At 35.4% G+C, this 22,895-nt stretch overlaps 1 protein-coding gene across 14 annotated transcripts in view; it reads left to right on the forward strand.

The window, feature by feature from the left end:
- The window catches only part of hycc1 (hyccin PI4KA lipid kinase complex subunit 1), a 62,304-nt gene that overhangs the window by 27,046 nt on the left and 12,363 nt on the right, over positions 1 to 22,895 (forward strand). For 11 of the 14 annotated variants that reach the window (XR_015515828.1, XR_015515832.1, XR_015515830.1 and 8 more), the window contains exons 2-8: positions 3,507 to 3,584; positions 3,664 to 3,765; positions 9,492 to 9,671; positions 13,586 to 13,666; positions 15,109 to 15,224; positions 16,710 to 16,805; positions 21,315 to 21,431. Coding sequence is in view for 9 of the 14 variants with exons in the window: in XM_087294158.1 (XP_087150284.1) it covers positions 3,534 to 3,584; positions 3,664 to 3,765; positions 9,492 to 9,671; positions 13,586 to 13,666; positions 15,109 to 15,224; positions 16,710 to 16,805; positions 21,315 to 21,431 (743 nt within the window). In the remaining 5 variants the exon portion in view is untranslated. Of the gene's footprint in view, positions 1 to 1,404; positions 1,813 to 3,506; positions 3,585 to 3,663; positions 3,766 to 9,491; positions 9,672 to 13,585; positions 13,667 to 15,108; positions 15,225 to 16,709; positions 16,806 to 21,314; positions 21,432 to 22,895 lie in introns of those variants that run through there. The other 3 variants (XM_087294160.1, XM_087294157.1, XR_015515831.1) reach the window with 2 other exon arrangements.

Genomic DNA, 22,895 nt, shown 5'->3' on the forward strand with positions numbered 1-22,895 from the left:
CATCCATCCATCCATTTTTTTCCCTCTTTACATCCATCCATCCTTTTTTTGCCTCTTTACCTCCATCTATCCTCTTTTTTTTCCCTTTTTACCTCAATCCATCCGTCTTTTTACCTCTTACCTCCCATCCATCCATCTTTTCCCACTTAACCTTTATCGGTCCATCCATCCATTTTTGCCTTTTACCTTTATCCATCTTCCATCCATCTATCTTTTCCCTCTTTACCTCCACCTATCCATCCATCTTTTCCCTTTTAACCTCCACCTATCCATCCATCTTTTCCCTCTTTACCTCCACCTATCCATCCATCTTTTCCCTCTTTACCTCCACCTATCCATCCATCTTTTCCCTCTTTACCTCCACCTATCCATCCATCTTTTCCCTCTTTACCTCCACCTATCCATCCAACTTTTCCCTCTTTTTCTACATCCATTCATCCATCAATCTATACGCCTTTACCCTTTTTACCTCCATCCATCCATCTTTTCCCACTTAACCTCTATCGGTCCATCCATCCATTTTTGCCTTTTACCTTTGTCCATCTTCCATCCATCTATCTTTTCCCTCTTTACCTCCACCTATCCATCCATCTTTTCCCTCTTTACCTCCACCTATCCATCCAGCTTTTCTCTCTTTTTCTACATCCATTCATCCATCGATCTATACGCCTTTACCCTTTTTACCTCCATCCATTCATCTTTTCCCTCTTTACCTCCGTCCATTAATTTTTTTTGCTTCTTTACCTATCTCCATCCAACCATCCGTCTTTTGTCTCTTTACCTTCATCCATCCATCTGTTTTCTTTGCCTCTCTACCTCCATCCATCTATTTGGCTTTTACCTCTTTACCGCCATTCATTCATCCATCCATCCACTCACCCATCCATCTTTTCCCTCTATACCTTCTCCATCCATCCTACTTTCCCTCTTTTCGTCCATCCATCTTTTCCCTCTTTCCATCATCCGTTATTACCATCTATCCATCCAACTGCCTATTCCCTCTTTCCCTTCATCCACCCATCCACCCCTCTATCTTGTCCCTCTTTCCATCCATCCCACTTTTCTTTTGTCCTTTTCCCTCGTTTTTCAATCAACAGCTCCTTTTTCCATCAATCTATGCATTCTTCTATCTATTATATTCTTTTCTCCCTCTTTGCGTCCCACCTCTCCACCTTTTCTTTTTTCATCCATCCACTCCACTTATTCCGCTTTCCCCCTTTCATTCATCTGTTTGTTTTTCTCCTTTGCATCCATTCATTCATCCCTTTCTCTTTCTCCCTCACACACACACACACACACACACACACACACACACACACACACACACACACACACACACACACACACACACTCCCTCTTTGCTTCCCATCTGCCAGCTTCTAGTCTAAATTAATCTGTTTGACTGTGGATTACAGTTCTAGGATCAGTCTTGGTAACAGATATCGTCCCTGCGGCTCCAGGGGGTCAAAGGTCGGCTGTATTTAAATTCCTCAAACGGCTTGTCAGCTGATAAATGAGCGCTGTTGATTTAATAATTAACCACCAGAACACAAAAACCTCAGCATTTCTCCTTCCAGCACGGTCAGCTGTCTAAAATAACTCTCAATCTCAGACGCGCTTCAGCCACCATAGAAGGAAATAAGGAGCAAATCCCTTTCCTGAAGCGAAAAGCCGTTCCTGGCACTGCCGGCGCTTAATCCAATAGCTTGCGTTAAGGATAAACACACACACACACTCACGCTGTGCAACAGTTTATTAGTCCATCCAGGGGAAGGAGGGGTAATTCAGGCTGATCAATAAAGCGCTGAATGAGTAAGTGTGTTTACAAAGTTTCTCTTTCTCTCTGCTGTCGATCGCTCTTTGTGCTAATTAAAGAGCTCTATGAGAGCCACATGCTAATGGCTGTCAGAGTCGTTCACTGTAAGAGGGGTTATAAACAGAGCGAGTGACGATGTGCGAGAGATGATATCCTGGAGAATAGGCACAACTTTTAGGAAGAGAGTCAGGAAAGTCTTGAAACATGTCTGCTTAATTTCTGAAGTGACTCTTTGCCAATGAAGAGTTTGGAATGGTATAAAATAGGGCTGCTCGATTATGGGAAAAATCATAATCACGATTGTTTTGGTCATAATTGTAATCACGATCATTCAAAACGATTATCAGTTGAAGTCAAAATTATTCGCTCTTTTGTGAATTTATTGTTGTATATAAATATTTCCCAAATTATGTTTAACAAGGGATTTTTTTTTACAGTATTTCGTAATCCTATAATATTTTTTCTTCTGAAGAAAGGCTTATTTAATAAGAGAAAATGGACGTTATATTGAAGTAAAATCGTCATTACGATACAATGCATATTGTGAGATTTTTGCATCGTACAATGATAAATCGTTACACCCCTATAATGCCGAGTTTAGACTGCATGATTTCCCATGATTTTCAAAGTAGTCGTGTCACAGATGTTTTCACACTGCTTGACTATCTGGGCCAGCGTTTCGTCTCTGCTTTGTTTACACTGCAAGATGGATCGGCGACAGGGACTTTCACATTGCATGACTTTACTACAGAAAGAATCGCCGACAACTTCGTCCAAACTACGTCTCACAGCCAAAAACACGTCGTATATCTTTTGTTATTAACTACATAATGAGAAAGAAGCCTTTAATGGGGTAGAACATGTACATGTTTGCTCACCTGGGTTTAAAGGGAATGAGCCATTTCTCCTCAACGTTGATAATAAACTAATTTCTTTCTGTATGAAACGTCAAACAGACACGGGTGCTCCTGAGTCCTGTTAAACCTCCACTAGTTTTCCTTCATTTTGTGGGTCAAAATAAACCGAAAAAGAGCGCTTTTAACTTCTCCCCCAGCCTCCCGCTGGCCTGCAGCAGGTACACACACGCACACACAAGTGAATGCCGCTCTCTCATTGGCTGTAGGCGATCGCTGATGTTATTTTCAGTCAAAACTCAATTCACACGGCATGATTTGAATCGCTGACAGCTCCAGATATTCAGCACGCCAAATATCTTGCAGGCATCTGCGACTCATCGGCGATTCTCTCAGATCGCGTCTTTGATAGTTCATACTGTGTGATTGTCACTCACGTGCACGAGCAGCGATTTGCCTGTGATTTCAGGCATTTGTTGGCGATTTCTCAAAACCTGTCGGCGAGCCAAAATCGGGGCAAAAATCACGCAAACTGAACTCGGCATAACACAATTTTTGCACATTCGCACCAGACACTTTCTTACACTCCAAATCTCTCTTAAAAAACCCCATTGTACATTTTTGAAGTGTCCCTCACCTCAGTTAGTGGGTTTGACACACCACCTATAGAAACACTCTTTGCTCTATAAACTCCTCCTCCTAACTCTAGTGCTTAATTCTCTGAGCTCTAACAGTTCCTTGTGGTGTTGCACTTGTTGTGTATTGCCGCTGAATGCCTCTTCAGTTGGACAAAAGCATCTGCTGAATGACTAACTGTAAATGCTGTTGTGTTTCAGGTTGAAATCTCCTCCAGATGAGGGAAGATGTTGGCTATGGATCAAGGTGTAGTTGAGGAGTGGCTGTCTGAGTTTAAGGTGCGTCATCATCTGCAGATCATCATCATCATCGTCATGTACTCTGTTTCAGCTCGTGTGTGTGTTTGGTGTATTTCAGACGCTTGAAGAGACGGCCGTCTACAACTATGCCGTGTCTCTGAAGGAGAAGGGCTCTCTGGTTCCTGCGCTCTATAAAGTCATCCGGGAAAACTACAGCGACGTGAGACTTTCTGATTATGTTCTTCAACTCTTCTTCAAAACTTAATTAAAAAAAATACAAATAATATAATGTTAATTAAGTAAAAAGTTATTTACTAGTTCAACTGCTTAAAAAATAACAATAAATATTCAATAATAATATTAATCATCAATAATATATGCTAAAAATAATAATTAAATATGCTAAAAATAATAATTAAATATGCAAAAAATAATCTTTAAATATGCTAAAAATAATAATTAAATATGCTAAAACTGATTCTTAAATATGCCGGAAAACACTCAAATACGCTAACAAATAATACTTAAATATGCTAACAAGTAATACTTAAATGTGCTAAAAATAATAATTAAATATGCTAAAAATAATAATTAAATATGCTAAAAATATTACTTAAATATACTAAAAATAATAATTAAATATGCTAAAAATAACACTTAAATATGCTAAAAATAATACTTAAATATGCAAAAAATAACACTTAAATATGCTAAAAATAATACTTAAATATGCTAAAAATAATACTTAAATATGCTAAAAATAATACTTAAATATGCTAAAATAATACTTAAATATGCTAAAAATATTACTTAAATATGCTAAAAATATTACTTAAATATGCTAAAAATAATACTTAAATATGCTAAAAATAATAATTATATATGCAAAAAATAATCTTTAAATATGCTAAAAATAATAATTAAATATGCTAAAACTGATTCTTAAATATGCCAAAAAACACTCAAATATGCTAACAAATAATACTTAAATATGCTAACAAGTAATACTTAAATGTGCTAAAAATAATAATTAAATATGCTAAAAATAATAATTAAATATGCTAAAAATATTACTTAAATATGCTAAAAATAATAATTAAATATGCTAAAATAACACTTAAATATGCTAAAAATAACACTTAAATATGCTAACAAATAATACTTAAATATGCTAAAAATATTACTTAAATATGCTAAAAATAACACTTAAATATGCTAAAAATAATACTTAAATATGCTAAAAATAATACTTAAATATGCTAAAAATAACACTTAAATATGCTAAAAATAACACTTAAATATGCTAAAAATAATACTTAAATAAGCTAAAAATAATACTTAAATATGCTAAAAATAATACTTAAATATGCTACAAATAATACTTAAATATGCTAAAAATAATACCTAAATATGCTAAAAATAATACTTAAATATGCTAAAAATAATACTTAAATATGCTAAAAATAATACTTAAATATGCTCAAAATAATACTTATACTTATATATGCTAAAAACAATTAAATATGCTACAAATAATACTTAAATATGCTAAAAATATTAATTAAATATGCTTAAAATAATAATTAAATATGCTTAAAATATTACTTAAATATGCTTAAAATAATACTTAAATATGCTAAAAATAACACTTAAATATGCTAACAAATAATGTATAAATATGCTAAAAATAACACTTAAATATATGCTAACAAAAAATACTTAAATATGCTAAAAATATTACTTAAATATTATTACAAATAATACTTAAATATGCTAAAAATAACACTTAAAATGCTAACAAATAATACTTAAATATGCTAAAATAATATATTTATTTACTAGTTCATTTACTTTAAATAATAATAAGATAAAAATAAAAGAATGTTAATTTAAAGATTTTATTCATTAGTTCAACTACATTTAATAATAATACAAATAATATAATGTTATTTACTAGTTCAACAACTTAAAAAAAATACTAATCTAAAATCAACAATTATATAATAATAATAAATGTTGCTAATATTTTATTTGAGCAGTAATAGTAAATAGGATTAAAAAATAAACCAGTAAACTGACAGTGCTAATATTTGTGTTTTATTGTCTTCGAAGACTGTAATCTGTAAAGGATGACATGGACACATTTAATTCAGTGCTGGAATACAAAAATATCTTGGCTTTTGCTTTCGCCTGTCAGCTTTAAAATAAGCAGCGTAATCTTTTGAAATCAGCAATACTGAGATGCTTTTGTGGCCTGCGCCGCTGAAGAGGTTTGTGTCAGATGTTAACAGTGTATTTCATCATGCTCCGGATCAGCTTTACAGTGAATGACGGAGGTGTTTTCAGCAGGATGTGTGTGTGTGTGTGTGTGTGTGTGTGTGTGTGTGTGTGTGTGTGTGTGTGTGTGTGTGTGTGTGTGTGTGTGTGTGTGTTTCTGCTTCAGGCACAACCGTCAGTTTAATCCAGCGTCTTTAGTCACGTCTCTTTCTCTTCTGGAAACAGTTCAACCAGAGAAATCTGCTGAAGAACTGAAGCTTTCCCACTGCACTCAGTTACAAGCAATCAATTCTCCTTTAGTTAACTGCTGATTGATTATCCTTTAAATTGATGCACATTATTTATGGCTGATTAAGCGTGACGTCATAAAGGCAAGCTGTTTCCAAACTGTCCACGTGTTTTTTGGTGAAAAATAACTGAAATATGCTAAAAAATAATACTTAAACATGCTAAAAAAATATTAAACATTTTCGTTCAAAAATTACTTAATCATGGTAAAAATGTGCAAGTATGCTTAAAGGGTACTTTAAATATGATAAAAAATAATACTTAAAAATGCTTTAAAAATAAAGGATTTTTAGTAAAAGATTTATATGTGCTAAAATAACACTTAAATAAGGTAAAAATTATATGTAGGTATATGCTAAAAATAGTTTTAAAATTCCTTTAAAAAATGACAAATAAAATATGCTAAAAATAATCTAATTAATCTAATAAAATAATATGCTACAAAATATTTAAATTAGCTAAAAATAATATGTAAATATGCTAAAAATATTACGTAAATATTCTAAAAATATTACATAAATATGCTAAAGATGATACTTAAGTATGCTATAAAAAATATTACGTAAATATGCTAAAGATAATACTTAAATATGCTAAAAATATAACGTAAATATGCTAAAAAATACTAAAATATGCTAAAAATATTAGGGCAATATGCTAAAAAAGTATTACGTAAATATGCTAAAAATAATACTTAAATATGCTAAAAGTATTACATAAATATGTTAAAAATAATACCTAAATATTGAAAAAATAATACTTAAGTATGCTAAAATTAACACTTAAATATGCTAAAATAATAATTAAATATGCTTAAAATATTACGAAAATATGCTAAAAATAATACCTAAATATGTTAAAAATAACATTTAATTAGGCAAAAAATAATGATTAAATATGCTAGAAATAATTTTTAAATATGCTAAAAATATTACGTAAATATGCCAAAAATAATACCCAAATATGCTAAAAAATAATATTTAAATATGCTAAAAATATTATGTAAATATGCTAAAAATAATACCTAAATATGCTAAAAATAATACTAAAATATGCTAAAAATATTATGTAAATATGCTAAAAATAATACTTAAATATGCTAAAATTAACCTGATACCACTAGTTGTTTTTAAAATTGTGGTGTTAAAAAAAATTCTTATCAGTGACATACATTATTACATCTAAAGTTAATAAAAAATGTTCATTGCATTGTTACATTTGTATTTATTATTAACAATAATATTTTTGCAACCTTTTCACAGTAAATTGTACAGAATTAATTTTTACATGTATCTAAATGAATCAATCCCCAATCAGATTAATTAAAATCACAAAATTATAACCAAAAATCAATTGGAGTTGTCATTTAATTGCCATTTTTAGTATATTTAAGCATTTTTGGACAGAAAAATAAATTGCTGGAAAATCACGCAACAACATGGAAACAGGCATAAGAAATTAATGTTTGCTAGTCGTTTTTGTTGGATTGTGAAATGATCTGAAGTGATTTTAAGGTGTAAAGTTGTGCAGTGAAATGTTTTAGTGATTGATCGTCACTTTTGCGTACTTGTGATCAGATTCAGAGTGTTGTTTGCTCTGCTGAGAAGTGAGCCTGTGTTTTATTTAACATCGTGTCCCAGAAATCTGCTTCATTACAGTCTGAACTCTCCGCTCTTCACAAACTACATGCACCTTCAGTAAACATGCTCCTGCTTTAGATTTGCAGCAGAAAAGTCATGTTTGTTTTTTAATCCTTTCATCAAAATCAAATAAGCCTAAACTCTGGGAATGAGTTTTTCTGCTGATAGAAACAAAAGCTGATGTAAGATAATAGATTAACCCCTGGAAGAGAGTTAAAATGTTAATATTTTAACAACAAACTCATGTTCTTGAAGTGTCTGTCAATTTTTGTGCGACACAAAAGAAAAGTAAGCGTTTATTTTTATGTGAATATCATAAAAAGCAATTTTCTCTCTTCTGTCTATCCATCTATCCATATATATATATATATATATATATATATATATATATATATATATATATATATATATATATATATATATATATATATAATATTTAATTGGTATTTATTTTAAGCAAATCTTCCTAACGTTAAAAATGAAATACACCTTGAGGAAGAATTGCTTAAAAGAAATCACAAAAAATATATATTTAAATGTTACATAAACTATACAATTATATCCTAATATATATTTTATTAATATAATTAGTATATAATTGTATAGTTGAATTTAAGTTTATAGAAAAATATAAATTTAAAATTATAGAAAAAATTAATAAATTGATTAATTATGACATAAAAATTAAATATACCTTTAGGGAGAATCGCTTAAAAGAAATAACAGTTAAAAATATATTTAAATAAACTACACAATTAAATAATACAAAAATATATTATAAATTACATAAATATGAATTGCATGTAATTCTTAATATATTTATTTATTATTTGTGTAGTTCATTTAAATATTTTTTAAACGTCATTTCTTTCTAGAAATTTTCCCTAAGGTTATATTTAATTTTTATGTAATTCATAATTGATTGATTAATTTATTATTATTTTCATTTCATTTATATTTAATTTATTTATTATTTAAATGTAGAGTTATGGTTCAATATTTAAATCCTTTTTATAAAGTTTATTTCTTTAGTTTTTTTACCCATTGATTCTTGATTGATTAATTTTATTTATTTATTTTAAAATAATAATGTAGTTATTAGTGCATTTTATTTGTCATGTGTTGTTAAATGTTTATTATGAATTTGCCTTGTAATAGCCAATCAAGTTGTTATGTGGGTGAACATAAAAAGCTATACTGTTATTAAGTTTATTTTTATTTCATATATTTTACATTTTTTATTAATTATTTTTTATTTTATGTACACACACACACACACACACACACACACACACACACACACACACACACACACAATAAATACTTTTTAAATTCTTTTTAATCTCTTATTTATTTTACTACTTTGTTTCTTTTCTACCTCCACACCCCATGTTTATTGCATTAAAATCAAAGTGAGAGAATTAAATTAAATCTTCTTTTTTCTATTAATACCTTTTAAAATATTTCCATGTGCTGTTTAATGGCGAGATTATACATTATAGTTTTAAAAACTAATTTCTAGCAGCTAATTTCTTTTGTCTATGCAATAATGGCATAGTATTCAGCTTAAAATGTCATTTAAAGGCTTAACTAGGTTAATTAGGCAAGTCATTGGACAACAGTGGTTTGTTCTGTAGTGAATCGAGGAAAAAATCTTAAGGGGGCTAATAATATTGACCTTAAAAATATGCTTTGAATCTAAACCAAGAGTAATCATGATTGAATGATGATTGTGTTTCAGCTTCTGGAGCCGGTGTGTCATCAGCTGTTTGAGTTTTACCGCAGCGGTGAGCCTCGTCTCCAGCGCTTCACCCTGCAGTTTCTGCCAGAGCTGGTGTGGAGTTATCTGTCTGTGACGGCGGCTCGTGATCCGCACTGCAGCGGCTGCATAGAGGCGCTACTTCTCGGCATCTACAACCTGGTCAGTGCCTCTTCACATTACATTAGACATGGGCTGGTATAACATTCACATATTGAAAACTATTGAAAAAGACACAGCCATCTGAATAGAAAAGTCTCTCAGCGAGCATCTTCTGTGAGCTTTAGCTGAAGCCGGAAACAGAGATGGGAAAGCCGGCTGTCTGCTCCGCCGATGGTCTTTCAAGGGTTTTTACGCCCCGCAAACTCGCTCTCGCTCCCGAATATCAGAGTAGGTCATCTGTCAGTCGCATGTCATCGTGGTGTCAGCGAGCGTTTGATCATCCTGCCGTTATCGGCTCTGAATCCACCGCAGGCTGATGGAGGACAGCAGGCTGGTGGGCGAATGCTACACAAACACACACACACACACACACACACTTGAATCTCACTTCATCTGCTGTGTTTTTACACCTGAAAAACTCCTGAGTCGTCTTCAGCCAGAACAGCTTCATCGTCCCTCAGCTGAAAGAGTTCAACTTTATACTAACTCAGCTGCATTTTCTGAGAAACACGGTTATTTTTATAGCAGATTTTCCAGTGTTATCATCTAGTCACAGGTTGTTTTGGTAATCTTTGGTCATGCTTTATTTTAAGGTGCAATTCTTGCTATTAAGAAATCATTTACTATGACTTTTAGGTCAATAAACCTATCATATTAATAGTTATTAAGGTAGTACTTGGGTTAAGTTAAAAGGTAGTGATGTAGAATAAGATGTGCCTATAGACCAATTACCATGTTTGTAAACATTCAGGATGCACGCGCAGGGAGGTGGCAGAAAAAACATTTACATCAAGGGAATGACATCAGATGTGGTGCAGAGTTTGTTGTTGTCTTAGAAATAAGATATATTGATTACACATATTATATATATATTATTTACATAATATTTACATAATTATTTAAAACAGCTCGTCGCCCAGTGACAAGCACAGTGATTCAGCAAAATTAACGTTAAAGTGAGCGGCGTTCATCTGACAGGACCATTTGCGATAGCACCCTCCCAATGGATATTGGATAAGACGAAATGACCAAGCATCCAGCCCCAAATTTTTTTATATTCGCACATTCGGACTTTCTCCATAACAATATAATTTTGTTAAAGTATTATTTGCAAACTCTAAATAGCGAAATCTTATTAGCAGCCAATGACTCAAAGTACAACATGTTCACAGTCAAATAAACAGTGTTAATGTTGTTTTCAAGTTACACTTGCAGATTATTTCAGACCGAATATTCAAAGTGCCATGGTAAACAATATAGGGAGTTTGTCGCAAGTTGTCACTGAATGAATCTGTGAATATATAACCAACTTTACCTTAATAAACGTAACTTTCACGTTTCGTTATTGGCATTCAGTGTCAGCAGTTTAATTCACCATATGTAACAGTTTTTGCTGAAATCATTTCTGCAATCAAAAACGAGTGATGTGTCTGATTCAGCAAAGCGTGAACTGACCTGATATGACATGAGAACTGCAGAGTCCAGCATTTCTACTTAGCTCCTCACTTCATTCAGCTCCCATTTAGCCAAAGACGTCTGCAGTCGGTATTAAAGCAGTGTGTGGTGTATGGTAAAAGGTAAGTTTTCTATTTTTGGACTCAAATTCGGCATCCTACCGCACAACACGACATCTTTCCCATTGCAGCCTGTCCTTTTTTTGCAACCGGGGACCCGTGTGATGTCATGTTTGACGAAGGTGGGTAATTGGTCTATATACTATTTACTCTATTCTTCGTGGACGAGCGGGCGCAGCCATTTTAATCTTTTTGGCTCGAGACTTCCGGTTTCACTTCAGTCATTTTTAGAGGTTAAAAACAGCTTGTTATGTTGCATGATGTTGCAAACTGACGTTTCATTATATTATTATTCTGCTTTGTCTGTATATTCATGCAAACACTTGTTTGTTGACATTTTACATTTGCATTTAGTCATTTAGCAGACGCTTTTATGCAAAGCGACTTACAAATGAGGAGAAGGAAGCAATTTACACAACTATAAAAGCAACAATGAATAAGTGCTGTAGGCAAGTTTTAAGTATGTAAAGAAAGTGTAAGAAGCAAAACATTAGTAATTTTTTATTTATTTATTTATTTTTTATTAATTAATTAATTAATTAATTTATTTCATTTTAATGTAGTTAGTGGAGGAGTCAGAGAGGGAATTGCATATTAGTAAGGAAAGTGGAGACTAAATAGTTGAGTTTTTAGCCGTCGAGCAAGTAGTTTTATTGTGTTTTCTGCCGTTTATTACTCCTAGTCATTTCTCACATAGGCAACTGAATCGGAGGTTCTAAAACAATCGCAAAAACTACCACGCTTCCTCATTAAAGGTCAATAATATGAGTACTAATTAACAGCCTATATCTTAATAATAATAATAATAATAATCCACTAGAAGCTTTAATGAGGACACAGTAAATGAGTGCATGCACATGAGTTTCAGCCTTTGTTTTCATTATTTTACATGCACACAGCTGTAGAATATATAATAAGAAAGATATCAAAAGCTAAGAGACTGCTGCTGATAATTCAGCATTTATTAGGAGTGGGTTTGAGTAAAAGGTTTATATTTGTATTAAAGGGTCATGAAACCGAAACGAAAGTTGGAAAAGTCAGGAAAGTGGGCGTGTCCAGCTCGGTTTAGGTGGGAGTGTTGGGGGAGGGAAAGAGGGAAGATTTTGCATAAAAATGGGAGTTTCCATTTGGGCACGTGCTGATTTTCACAAAGGGTAAAACAACACACAGATGCAGGAGAGAAAGACAGTGACTGTTTACATGGACATCAGTAATCGAGTTATTTGCCAAATTCTTAGTTTGTCGACTGTAACTGCAGTTTGGCACTTTCATTTTCATTCAGCACCATTTCCTGCATGCCCCCAGTGACAAATGAGATATTGGATGCGAGGATAAACAGCTGGAGAGTGTAGTTTTAATGGAATGTTTGACACCGCACGGCGAATAGGAGAAAAAAAACTGCATTTCTCGATAGATACACTCGATAGGTAACATATCATCAGAAAAGCCGTGTGTGTATAGACTATTCTGTCACAAAATGCTGCAAAAGTCCTACATTTCGTAGGTTGTAAGTTGCTAGACGACAGCAAAACATTGCTGTCACTCTGATACAAGTTTTATTCATGGTAAAAATACTGCACTGCTGTGTTTGTCTGAGATAATTAGTCTACCGAAATGTGTTTATTTCATACAAGCTGAAGCTGATTGGTCAGTTCTTGTCACGTGACTTGCAGTGCGCTCGCGGGATACATTCGTCTGGAAGGTGCGAGTGCATCACACCGCTTGTGCGTGCAAGCCGCACACCTCCATTGGAAACACCAAACTTGTGTGAACTCTAGAAAACCCACGATATGCAAATGACCCAGTTCGCTACCATTATTTGCGATCTCCATCAGTTGATCTTGCTCTGCCGTGATAGATTCACCTGATTTGTTGACAAATGGGTTGCGGATCCATTCAGTTTGTGAGTCCTTCACTGAGTCTAGCAGAGAAACTTTCCAAAAACGTCTGTTTCTTACTCGATTTGCTTCTTGTGGGTTATAATTGGACGCAAGTAACCAAGAGAATATGCTCATTTTTCAAAATAAAAGATTTTTCAAAATAAAAGATCGCTCTGACTCGGATAATAAATAGAGCGGAAATAATTCATTATTTCTTGTGCGGCCTGATACCAATTGATCCACAGACCGGGATTGCAGCCTGGTGGTTGAGGACCACTGCTTTATATTCATTAAAATATGTATTTATTTTTTGCTTATAGTTTTTTTTAATTATTTAAAATGTATTTATTTATCCTTGACCCAACCTGTCAATAAATTGTTTAAATTACATGTATTTTATATGTATGCAAATGAGTCTAGACAGTCATGTTTATAATCTTTCTCACTCTCTGTCTCTTAGGAAATCGTCGATAAAGACGGCCAGAGTAAAGTGTTGTCGTTCACCATCCCTTCCTTATCGAAGCCATCAGTTTACCATGAGGTGAGTCCATCGAACGCCCTGATGTGAATCTGTTGAATCCCAATTCGCATACTTGTACTGCGCTCTAAAAGGATGTACTTTTTTGTGTAAAGAAAAATCACACACATTTCAGTGTGCAACAGGAGATTATGCAAGCTTTGGGATAAACGACTTCCTCATTAGTGAACTGGTATGATGTTTAGTTATGTCCCCTGTCAATCATCTCAACACATCATCCACATTTCGTCCGTATTTACTTACCTTCCTTATTGGATAATCTGCCATTCGCGATTCTTTTTTTATTTATTCCCAAGTTATGCTGGTTTGACGCATATCCCAAATTTTCATTGCCAATCTTAAGCCAATCGTAATCATATGTTTTGGTTCAATTTGGAATTTCCCCAACCATTGCAGAGCCCGGGGGATCAAAGAGAGACTCCAGCTTGACAGAAATGCAGAGAAATCTCCTCAGGTTCTTGGATTATTATCCATTCTGAAGTTAAAATCCAAACACGTCTTTATAGAAGTTCACATTGTTGTTGCAGATGAACTACAACACTAAAAACATGGTTTAATTTTTTTTCCTGTTGGCTAGATATGAATTAATAGTCATTCAAACAACTATGCCAAAACCTCTCTACTTGATGGTTGGTCTCGCAAAACTACCATGTTTGTAGTTTATTTACACTTTTTACCCGAGTTTGCAGTTCTATTAACCTCCAATGCGCAATGTATTGTGGGCAATATTAACTGTTAGAGTATAGACGCTTCTACACTTTGTATTTTTAATGGAAATAGCAGAGAATCCGGGAAGCTTTTGCATACTCTTTTTCAACATACTACGATTTAGGACATACTAATTCTATTTTAGAATACTATTTAGGATGGATGGTATGCAAATTGGGAGGTAGCATGTGTGTCCAGTGTCTGTCTGCAGCTTTTCACCTCTAAATTAAATTAAATTAAATTCAATTATATTATATTATATTATATTATATTATATTATATTATATTATATTATATTATATTATATTATGTTATAATATTTTAAATTAAATTATATTATATTATATTAAATTATATTATATTATATTATATTATATTATATTATATTATATTATATTATATTATTTTATATTATATTATATTAAATTATATTGTATTAAATTATATTATATTATATTATATTATATTATATTATATTATATTATATTAAATTAAATTAAATTAAATTAAATAATTGCTTTATTGGCATGACAGATTTTACAAATTTATAAAGTTTACATTAAAAAGAACATACATGAAAAAAAACATAGTGAACACGGTAAATCATATTAGTAAAAAATAATAAAATAAATAAATAACATAAAAATAACAAAAATAAAATAGAATACACAGAACATTTAACAATCAACATTTAGGATAAATTCACCTCTCTCACTCTCTCTCTGTCCCGCCTCCAGCCGTCTTCCATTGGCTCCCTGGCCTTGACGGAAGGAGCCTTAGCCAATCACGGCTTGAGTCGAGTGGTTTACAGCGGCCCCCACCTGCAGCGCGAGACCTTCACAGCACAGAACAGGTGCGGAAAAACCCCATCAAATATTGATCCTGCGCCGCATGCTTTTATTTTAACCCATCCATATTTAATCAGCAAATGAGTGCTGGGGTACAGGGCATTTCATTATGTGTCTCAGACTCAGTTGAAGAGCTTTCTGCTTTTAATTTGATTGTGATTTTGATGCCCGTGTGTGTGTGTGTGTGTGTGTGTGTGTGTGTGTGTGTGTGTGTGTTTATGTGTGTTTGTGCATGCATTTGTTTTTTTGTACATGTATGTATGTGTGTGTTTGTGCATGAATGGGTGCGAATGTTTGTGTGGGTGTGTGTGTGCTTGTGCATGTGTTTGTTTTTTCATGTGTGTTTGTTTGTGTGTGCGCATGCGTGCATTTCTTTGTGTGTGTGTGTGTTTGTGCATGTTTGTTTGTGTGTGCGTGTGTGTTTGTGCTTGCATTTGTTTTGTGTGTGTGTGTGTGTGTTTGTTTGCGTGTATGTGCCTGCATGCGGTTGTGTGTTTGTGCATGTTTGTGTGCGTGCTTATGTTCGTTTTTTGTTTATTTGTGTGTGTGTGTTTGTTTTTTTTTGTGTGTGTTTGTGCATGTTTGTATGTGCTTGTGTGTTTGTACATGTTTATGTTTGTGTGCGTGCTTTTGGCTTTTGTGTGTGTTTGTGCGTTTGTATGTGTTTGGTTTTGTGTGTGTGTGTGTGTGTGTGTGTGTGTGTGTCTATGTGCCTGCATGTGGTTGTGTGTTTGTGCGTGTTTACAATTGTGTGTTCTTTCATTTGTTTTTTGTGTGTGTGTGTGTGTGCTTGTGTGTATGTGCATGTATGTGTGTGCTTGTGTGTTTATGTTTGTGTGCGTGCATTTGCTTTTTGTGTGCGCTTGTGTGTTTGGTTTTGTGTGTGTGTGTGTGTGTATGTGCATGCATGTGTTTGTGTGTGTGTGCTCTTGTGTTTGCTTGTGCATGTGCATGTTCGCGCGTTTGTTTGTTTTTTGTCTGTGTGGGCTTGTGTTTGTTTATGTGCATGTTTTTGTGTTTGTTTGTGTGCGTGTGCATTTGTGTGTGTGTGTGCATGTTTGTGTGCATGTGCATTTGTGTGCGTGTGCATTTGTCTGTGTTTTGTATGTGCATGGGTTTGTATTTTGCTGCGTGCCTGCACGTTAATGTGTGTTTGCGTGTGCGCATTTGTGTGTTTGTTTTGTATGTGCGTCGGTTTGTACATTTTTGTGTGTGCACATATTTGTGTCTGTTTGTTTGTGTGTCTGTATATGTTTGTACTGTATGTTTATGTGTGTGTTTGTGGCTGTGTTTGTGTGTGTGCATGTTTGTACCTCTTTGTATGTATGTGTGTGTGTCTATAAATGTTTGTATGTTTGTGGGTTAATGTGTGTGTGTGTGTGTGTGTGTGTGTGTGTGTGTGTGTGTGTGTGTGTGTGTGTGTGTGTGTGTGTGTGTGTGTGTGTGTGTGTGTGTGTGTGTGTGTGTGTGTGTGTGTGTGTGTGTTGCAGGTTCGAGGTGCTGACATTTCTGCTGTTGTGTTATAATGCGTCTCTGAGCTACATGAGCGGTTCGTCTCTGCAGTCTCTCTGTCAGCTCAGCTCCAGGTTTGACCCCTTTTACTCCTTAAAATCAACATCAGCACATTCTGTCAGGTTGTAGAGCCAAAACTAAACATTTATCACTGATTCAAGAGGGCTGTGAGAGAACAACACATGAGCATGTTGGAAATGGGAGCGTCTCCACCATTTCCAGTATGATCAGGATCATCAGAGTCGGTGCTTTAATTGCTTGATTGTGTTAGAAAATGTTTCATCCTTGGCTTCTCCTTCCTGCTTGCGTTGTGTTCCTGCCAACTTTCAAACCAAACCTACACACTTGGACTGAAATATCGTCCAGGGCAGGGATTTGGCTGATATTTGGTATTTTGATACTATCAGCATCAGCCAACCTCAATTTAGCTGATTAAAAATAAGTTAGTGTGTTATGTGTCGGTTCCCAAAGTGAATGAACATTGATTTTTTAACTGCATCCATTGGAAAATTGGTTTGTAAATGAATAATAAGTTTTCCCAGAGATGGGTAGCGGCTGGAAGGGCATCAGCTGTGTAAAAACTTGCTGGATAAGTTGGTGGTTCATTCCGCCGTGGCGACCACGGATTAATAAATGGACTAAGCCGACAAGAAAATGAATGAATGAATGAATAATAAGTGTTTTGCATTTGCAAATATGCATTGCATATTTATTTAAATCTATATGTTGCAGTTTTGTAAACTTTTATTTTATGTAAATCAGATTATGCGAATGCTTTAAACCTTTAAGAAATATTTCAATAAAATGTTAAAGTCATTTCTTTTTGATGGAAGTCAACATTAACAGTAAATACAAGGCATGCGTTTATTCATTCAGTCATTCATTCATTCATTTTCCTTCGGCTTAATTTGTGAATATCAGGGGGTGCCACAACAGAATGAACCGCCAACTATTCCAGCAAAAATGTTTTACACAGCGGATGCCCTTCCAGCCGCAACCCAGTACTGGGAAACACCCATACACACCCATTCATACACAAACACACACACAGTTTTTGTGAAAAGTGGGGACATTACATAGACTTCCATTCATTTTTTTACTGTCGAAACCATATATTGTATTTCCCTCACCCCACCCCAAAACCCAACCATCACAGGAGATTGTGTGCAGCTTTACTCTCTGATTAAACTCACTCTGTAGGATTTATAAGCATTTTGAGAAACGAGGACGTCACCAATGTCCGCATATTTCACCTTCTTTTTGTAATACCTATGTCATACCTATGTCATTATACAGATTTGTGTCCTGATATGTCACAAAAACACGTACACAGACTCGTACACTACGGCTGTTACGAACTCTAATCTTGCTTGGCTCCACACAGCAAGCCAGACCCGTAACAATAAATAATATTAAATTCAAATAATTAGACCTTCTTTTAAATAATGATTAGCCCGGAGTCTCATCTCACGTTTAAAAGTAAAAACAACAACAAAGATGAATGACCCAGGAAATAACGTAAAGTCAAATTTATTTGACGTTTAAATTTCAAAAAGGAGACAAATAAAAAGCTTGCGGAGGTAAATGCCGAAATAACAAACAAAACTCAACAGCTCACTAAGTTGCTGACCCTCTTACCTGCACATGAAATTAAAGAAATAAAATAACAATCACTTACATCACAGTTTCTACTACACAAAACAAACAACACAAGTCAGGAGAGAGGAGACTCTCGGAACGACGTTCCAGTCCGGTAGTGGTGGGAAGTTCGGATCATTTTACTGACTCGGATCTTTGAGTCTTTGAATCTTTTTTCGAGTCATTTCATTCATTTGGTTCAATTTGCCAAAATATTATTAAAATGTTACGAATTGCTTCTAAACACATCTACAACTAGCCCAAACGGTTGATCACACGACAAATAAGTCATAAATAGAATATAAGAAGGAGAAAATAATAATTCAATGTTTACCTGCTCTTTTGTCTATGAAGGCATTGTTGTCTCTTTGCTCAGCTCACCTCTTCATGTCTTCAAATGTCAGGGCTTCGTTCACATATAATCTTAACCAATGCACAGTCTAAGCCGATAGGAGCCATGTTCGTTTGTTCATGACGTGACAGAATGACTCAAACCCAAGGACTCGAAAGATGAAGGGTTCAATTCTTTTTCCGGCTCTAAATGCATATGACTGGCTTGTGATGAACGAGTGACTCAGACCCGATTGAGGACTCGAGAGGTGAGCGGATTAATTCTTTTTCCGGCTCTAAAAGCATATGATTGGCTTCTGCCAATGTGATGAAGACTTGAAATTACCGATACTACCTGCACAAATGTGCGCACGCGCGGATGAACGAATCACTCCCTGAGAGGACTCTTAGGCTGCGTCTGAAACCGCATACTTCCATACTATATAGTACGCCAAAATCAGTATTCGAGCCGAGTAGTATGTCCGAATTCATAGAATTCGAAAATCAGTATGCCAGAAGTACCCGGATGACTTACTACTTCCAGCGAGATTCTGGAGTGTGCATCCCATGCATGCTGCGCTATCCCATGATGCCCCGTGAGAGAATTCATGAATGGAAGTGAGGCGACGCAACTGACGCAGTTAGGTCACATGACCATGACAAAATGGCGGATGTAGTACGTCCGAATTCCATTCATACTTTTCACATTCATACTGTATGCAGCATACTTTTCTAACGGCCGAGTAGTATGTTTAAATTCAAATGCAGTACCTACTGAGTAGTAGGCGGTTTCGAACGCAGCCTTAGTTCCCGGGTCATATTGAAGATTCGTTCAAAATGAACGAATCGTTCATGAACGACCCATCACTACAGTCCGGTTTAAATTGTCTCCACAAACAAGCCGGCCTCCACGTGCTGGCTGGCACCTGATTCACCGCACCTGTGCGGCAATGATGAAACCTATACGGAGACGGAGGCGGAGAGTAGAGAACCACACACAATACACACACAAAAACAACCTCACTACTTAAGATATTTATTTATTCATATTATTTTTATATTATTTAATTATTGAAAGAAAATGTGTAACAACGGCCAATTCAGTTCATCAATTCCCCTATAGCGCATGTGTTTGGACTGTGGAGGAAACCGGAGCACCTGGAGGAAACCCACACCAACAGTGGCAGAACATGCAAACTCCACACAGAAATGCCAACTGACTCAGTCGGGACTCAAACCAGCGATCTTCTTGCTGTGAGATGACAGTGCTAACCACTGATCCACCGTGCCTCCCTGGCATGCATTTCAGTCAGTATAGTCACTGTCCCGCACACTGCTCAGATCAGCTCTCGTCAGGGCAGGTGTTGGTGTGGATAATGCGTCTCTTCATCTTAAATCCACCCATGATCCTCTCTGGCTCCGTTCACCCTGATCCTCTTATAGACCTGCACCTGAACACACTCACTGCTGTGATTGGTCCTTTCCCACAGCGATCCAGTGAATGAGGGTCACGTGACTGATTATTGAACCGGTTAGCTGACGTTTGGAGCTGAGAGGGCAAAGGTCGTGTTTCCTTAGCTGCTGGTTGAACATTGTGGCTGTTTCCTTGACCGATACTGATATCTGGAGAGCAACAGCACTCGGTGGCTAAGTGGTTAGCACTGTCGCCTTACTTGCTGGTTCGAGTCCGGGCTGGGTCAGTTGGAGTTTCTCTGTGGAGTTTGCATGTTCTCCACATGTTGGTGTGGCTTTCCCTTAGGGATGCAACAATACAGTTAGCCTACGGTTTAATACATACCTCGTTTTTTTAACACTGTTTTCGGTTCGGTTCGGTTCTAATGGCTTGACACAGGTTTTTTTTTTTGTTATTCTATGCTTAGGCAATAGGAACAGTGAGAAGTGAAGGAGAAAAAAATAGAACAATTTATTGCAATACTCATTTTGTTTTACTTAAATGCCAAGAAAAGTACAGTAGTTCCTAGTGTTCATTCATTCATTCATTTTCTTGTCGGCTTAGTCCCTTTATTAATCCAGGGTCGCCACAGCGGAATGAACCGCCAACTTATCCAGCCAGTTTTTACGCAGCGGATGCCCTTCCAGCCCCACAGGCACTGTAGGGGAACTGATGAACTAAATTGACCGTAGTGTGTGAGTGTGTGTGAATGTGAGAGTGTATGGGTGTTTCCCAGTACTGGGATGCAGCTGGAAGGGCAGCCACTGGATAAAACATATGGTGGAATAGTTGGCGGTTCATTCCATTCAAATGAATGAAGGAATGAATGAATGAATTAAAAGATTAGGAGTTGCTCACTATAAAACAAACAGGATTGATTTGATTTTATTTTATATTTCTGCATTCATGAGGAAAATGCTTGGTTATTGTTGTGACATCGCTTTGTTATGGATGTGACGGATGTGAAATTGGCACTTTGTGTAACTTAGGTAAATCAAATATAATTGTTTGAAAACATTGACAGACATTTTTGAGTGTTTTACAGCACTGCAGGATACATGTCTACACTAAATACTTAGAAAGGGTTTCACTATTGTGGTGAAAACTTGATTTTTTTCATGGGAAGGTTCACATTTTCTCTGATATTTTCTTGTTTTTCCAGAGTCTCTATCTGCGGGTACCCGAGACAACAGGTGCGGCGGTATAAAGGCATCAGCTCGCGGCTCATGGTCACCTCTGAGTTCCTGGTGCAGCTCATCACGGGGATTCACTTCGCACTGTGAGTCGACTTCAAAGAATATTTTTAATAGCAGCAATTAATGATTATTGTGGGCGTGACATTTTGTCTAAAGCTTCCTGCCCATGTCATTAATATTCATACAAATGTCTGATGGGGCGGGGTCTGACTTCTGGACACTTTTCGTCTATGTCATTATTATTCATATATTTATGTCTGATATGGTGTGGTCTGGTTCCTCGACACTCTCCACCCATGTCTTCATTATTTCTTTACTTTTCAAAAGGGGCGTGGCCATATTTTTAAACACTCTGCGCATGTCATCATTATTAATTTATTTGCAAAAAGGGGTGTAGCCTTCTCAACACTTTCTGTTGATGTAATCATTAATTAATTTGCAAAAAGGGGTGTGGCCTTCTCAACTCTCTGCACATGTTATTATTATTCATTTATTTGCCAAAAGGAGAGTGACCTACTTAAGTGACCTTGTCTAAAAGGGGTGTGGTCTCGCTTCTGAAAACTCTCCACCCGTGTCATCATTATTCATATTTTTTTCTTGTCTGTTGATGACATGGGCTGTGACCAAATGTGAGGCAATGCCCCATTAAACGAGACAAAAATATGGATGATGGCATGGAGGAGAGGTCAAGATGTGAGGCCACGCCCATTAGACTAAACTACAATATGAATAAATGGGTGTGGCTTCACATCTTGACGCTCTCCTCTTTGTCATCATTCATATTTTAGTCTTGTCTTGACACTCTCCCCACATGATATGATTAATCATTTTTTTAAAGAAAAGAGGTGTGGCGTCACTACAACACTCTTTGCCCGTGTCGTATTTTTAATTTTTTTGCCTAAAAGGGGTGTGGCCTTACATCTTGATACTTTCCACCCATGTTATCATTATTCAAATTTTACCTAAAAAGGATGTGGCCTTTTCAACACTCTGTTCCTGTCATTATTATTCATATTTCTGTCTAAAAGGGTGTGGCCTTATTTTTTAACACTCTCCGCCCATGTCATCATTATTCAATTTTTTGTCTAAAAGGGGTGTGGCCTTTTCAACACTCTCCATCCATGTCATCATTTTTCATATTTTTTTCTAAAAGGGGTGTGGCCTTTTCATCACTCTCCATCCATGTCATTATTATTCATATTTTTGTTTAAAGGGGTGTGGTCTTTTCAACACTCTCCATCCATGTCATTATTATTCATATTTTTGTTTAAAGGGGTGTGGTCTTTTCAACACTCTCCATCCATGTCATTATTATTCATATTTTTGTTTAAAGGGGTGTGGTCTTTTCAACACTCTCCATCCATGTCATCATTATTCATATTTTTGTCTTAAAGGGTGTGGCCTCACTTCTCAACACTCTCCGCCCATGTCATCATTCATAGTTTTGTCTAAATGGGGCGTGGCCTCACATCTTGGCACTCCACCCTTTTTGAATGATTTTGCAGCATTTCTTGTTTGAAATGCTGAAGCATATTTCACTATTGTAT

This window comes from Danio rerio, chromosome 19, assembly GCF_052040795.2.
Source record: "Danio rerio strain M-AB ecotype USA chromosome 19, GRCz13ab, whole genome shotgun sequence".
Lineage (NCBI taxonomy): Eukaryota > Metazoa > Chordata > Actinopteri > Cypriniformes > Danionidae > Danio > Danio rerio.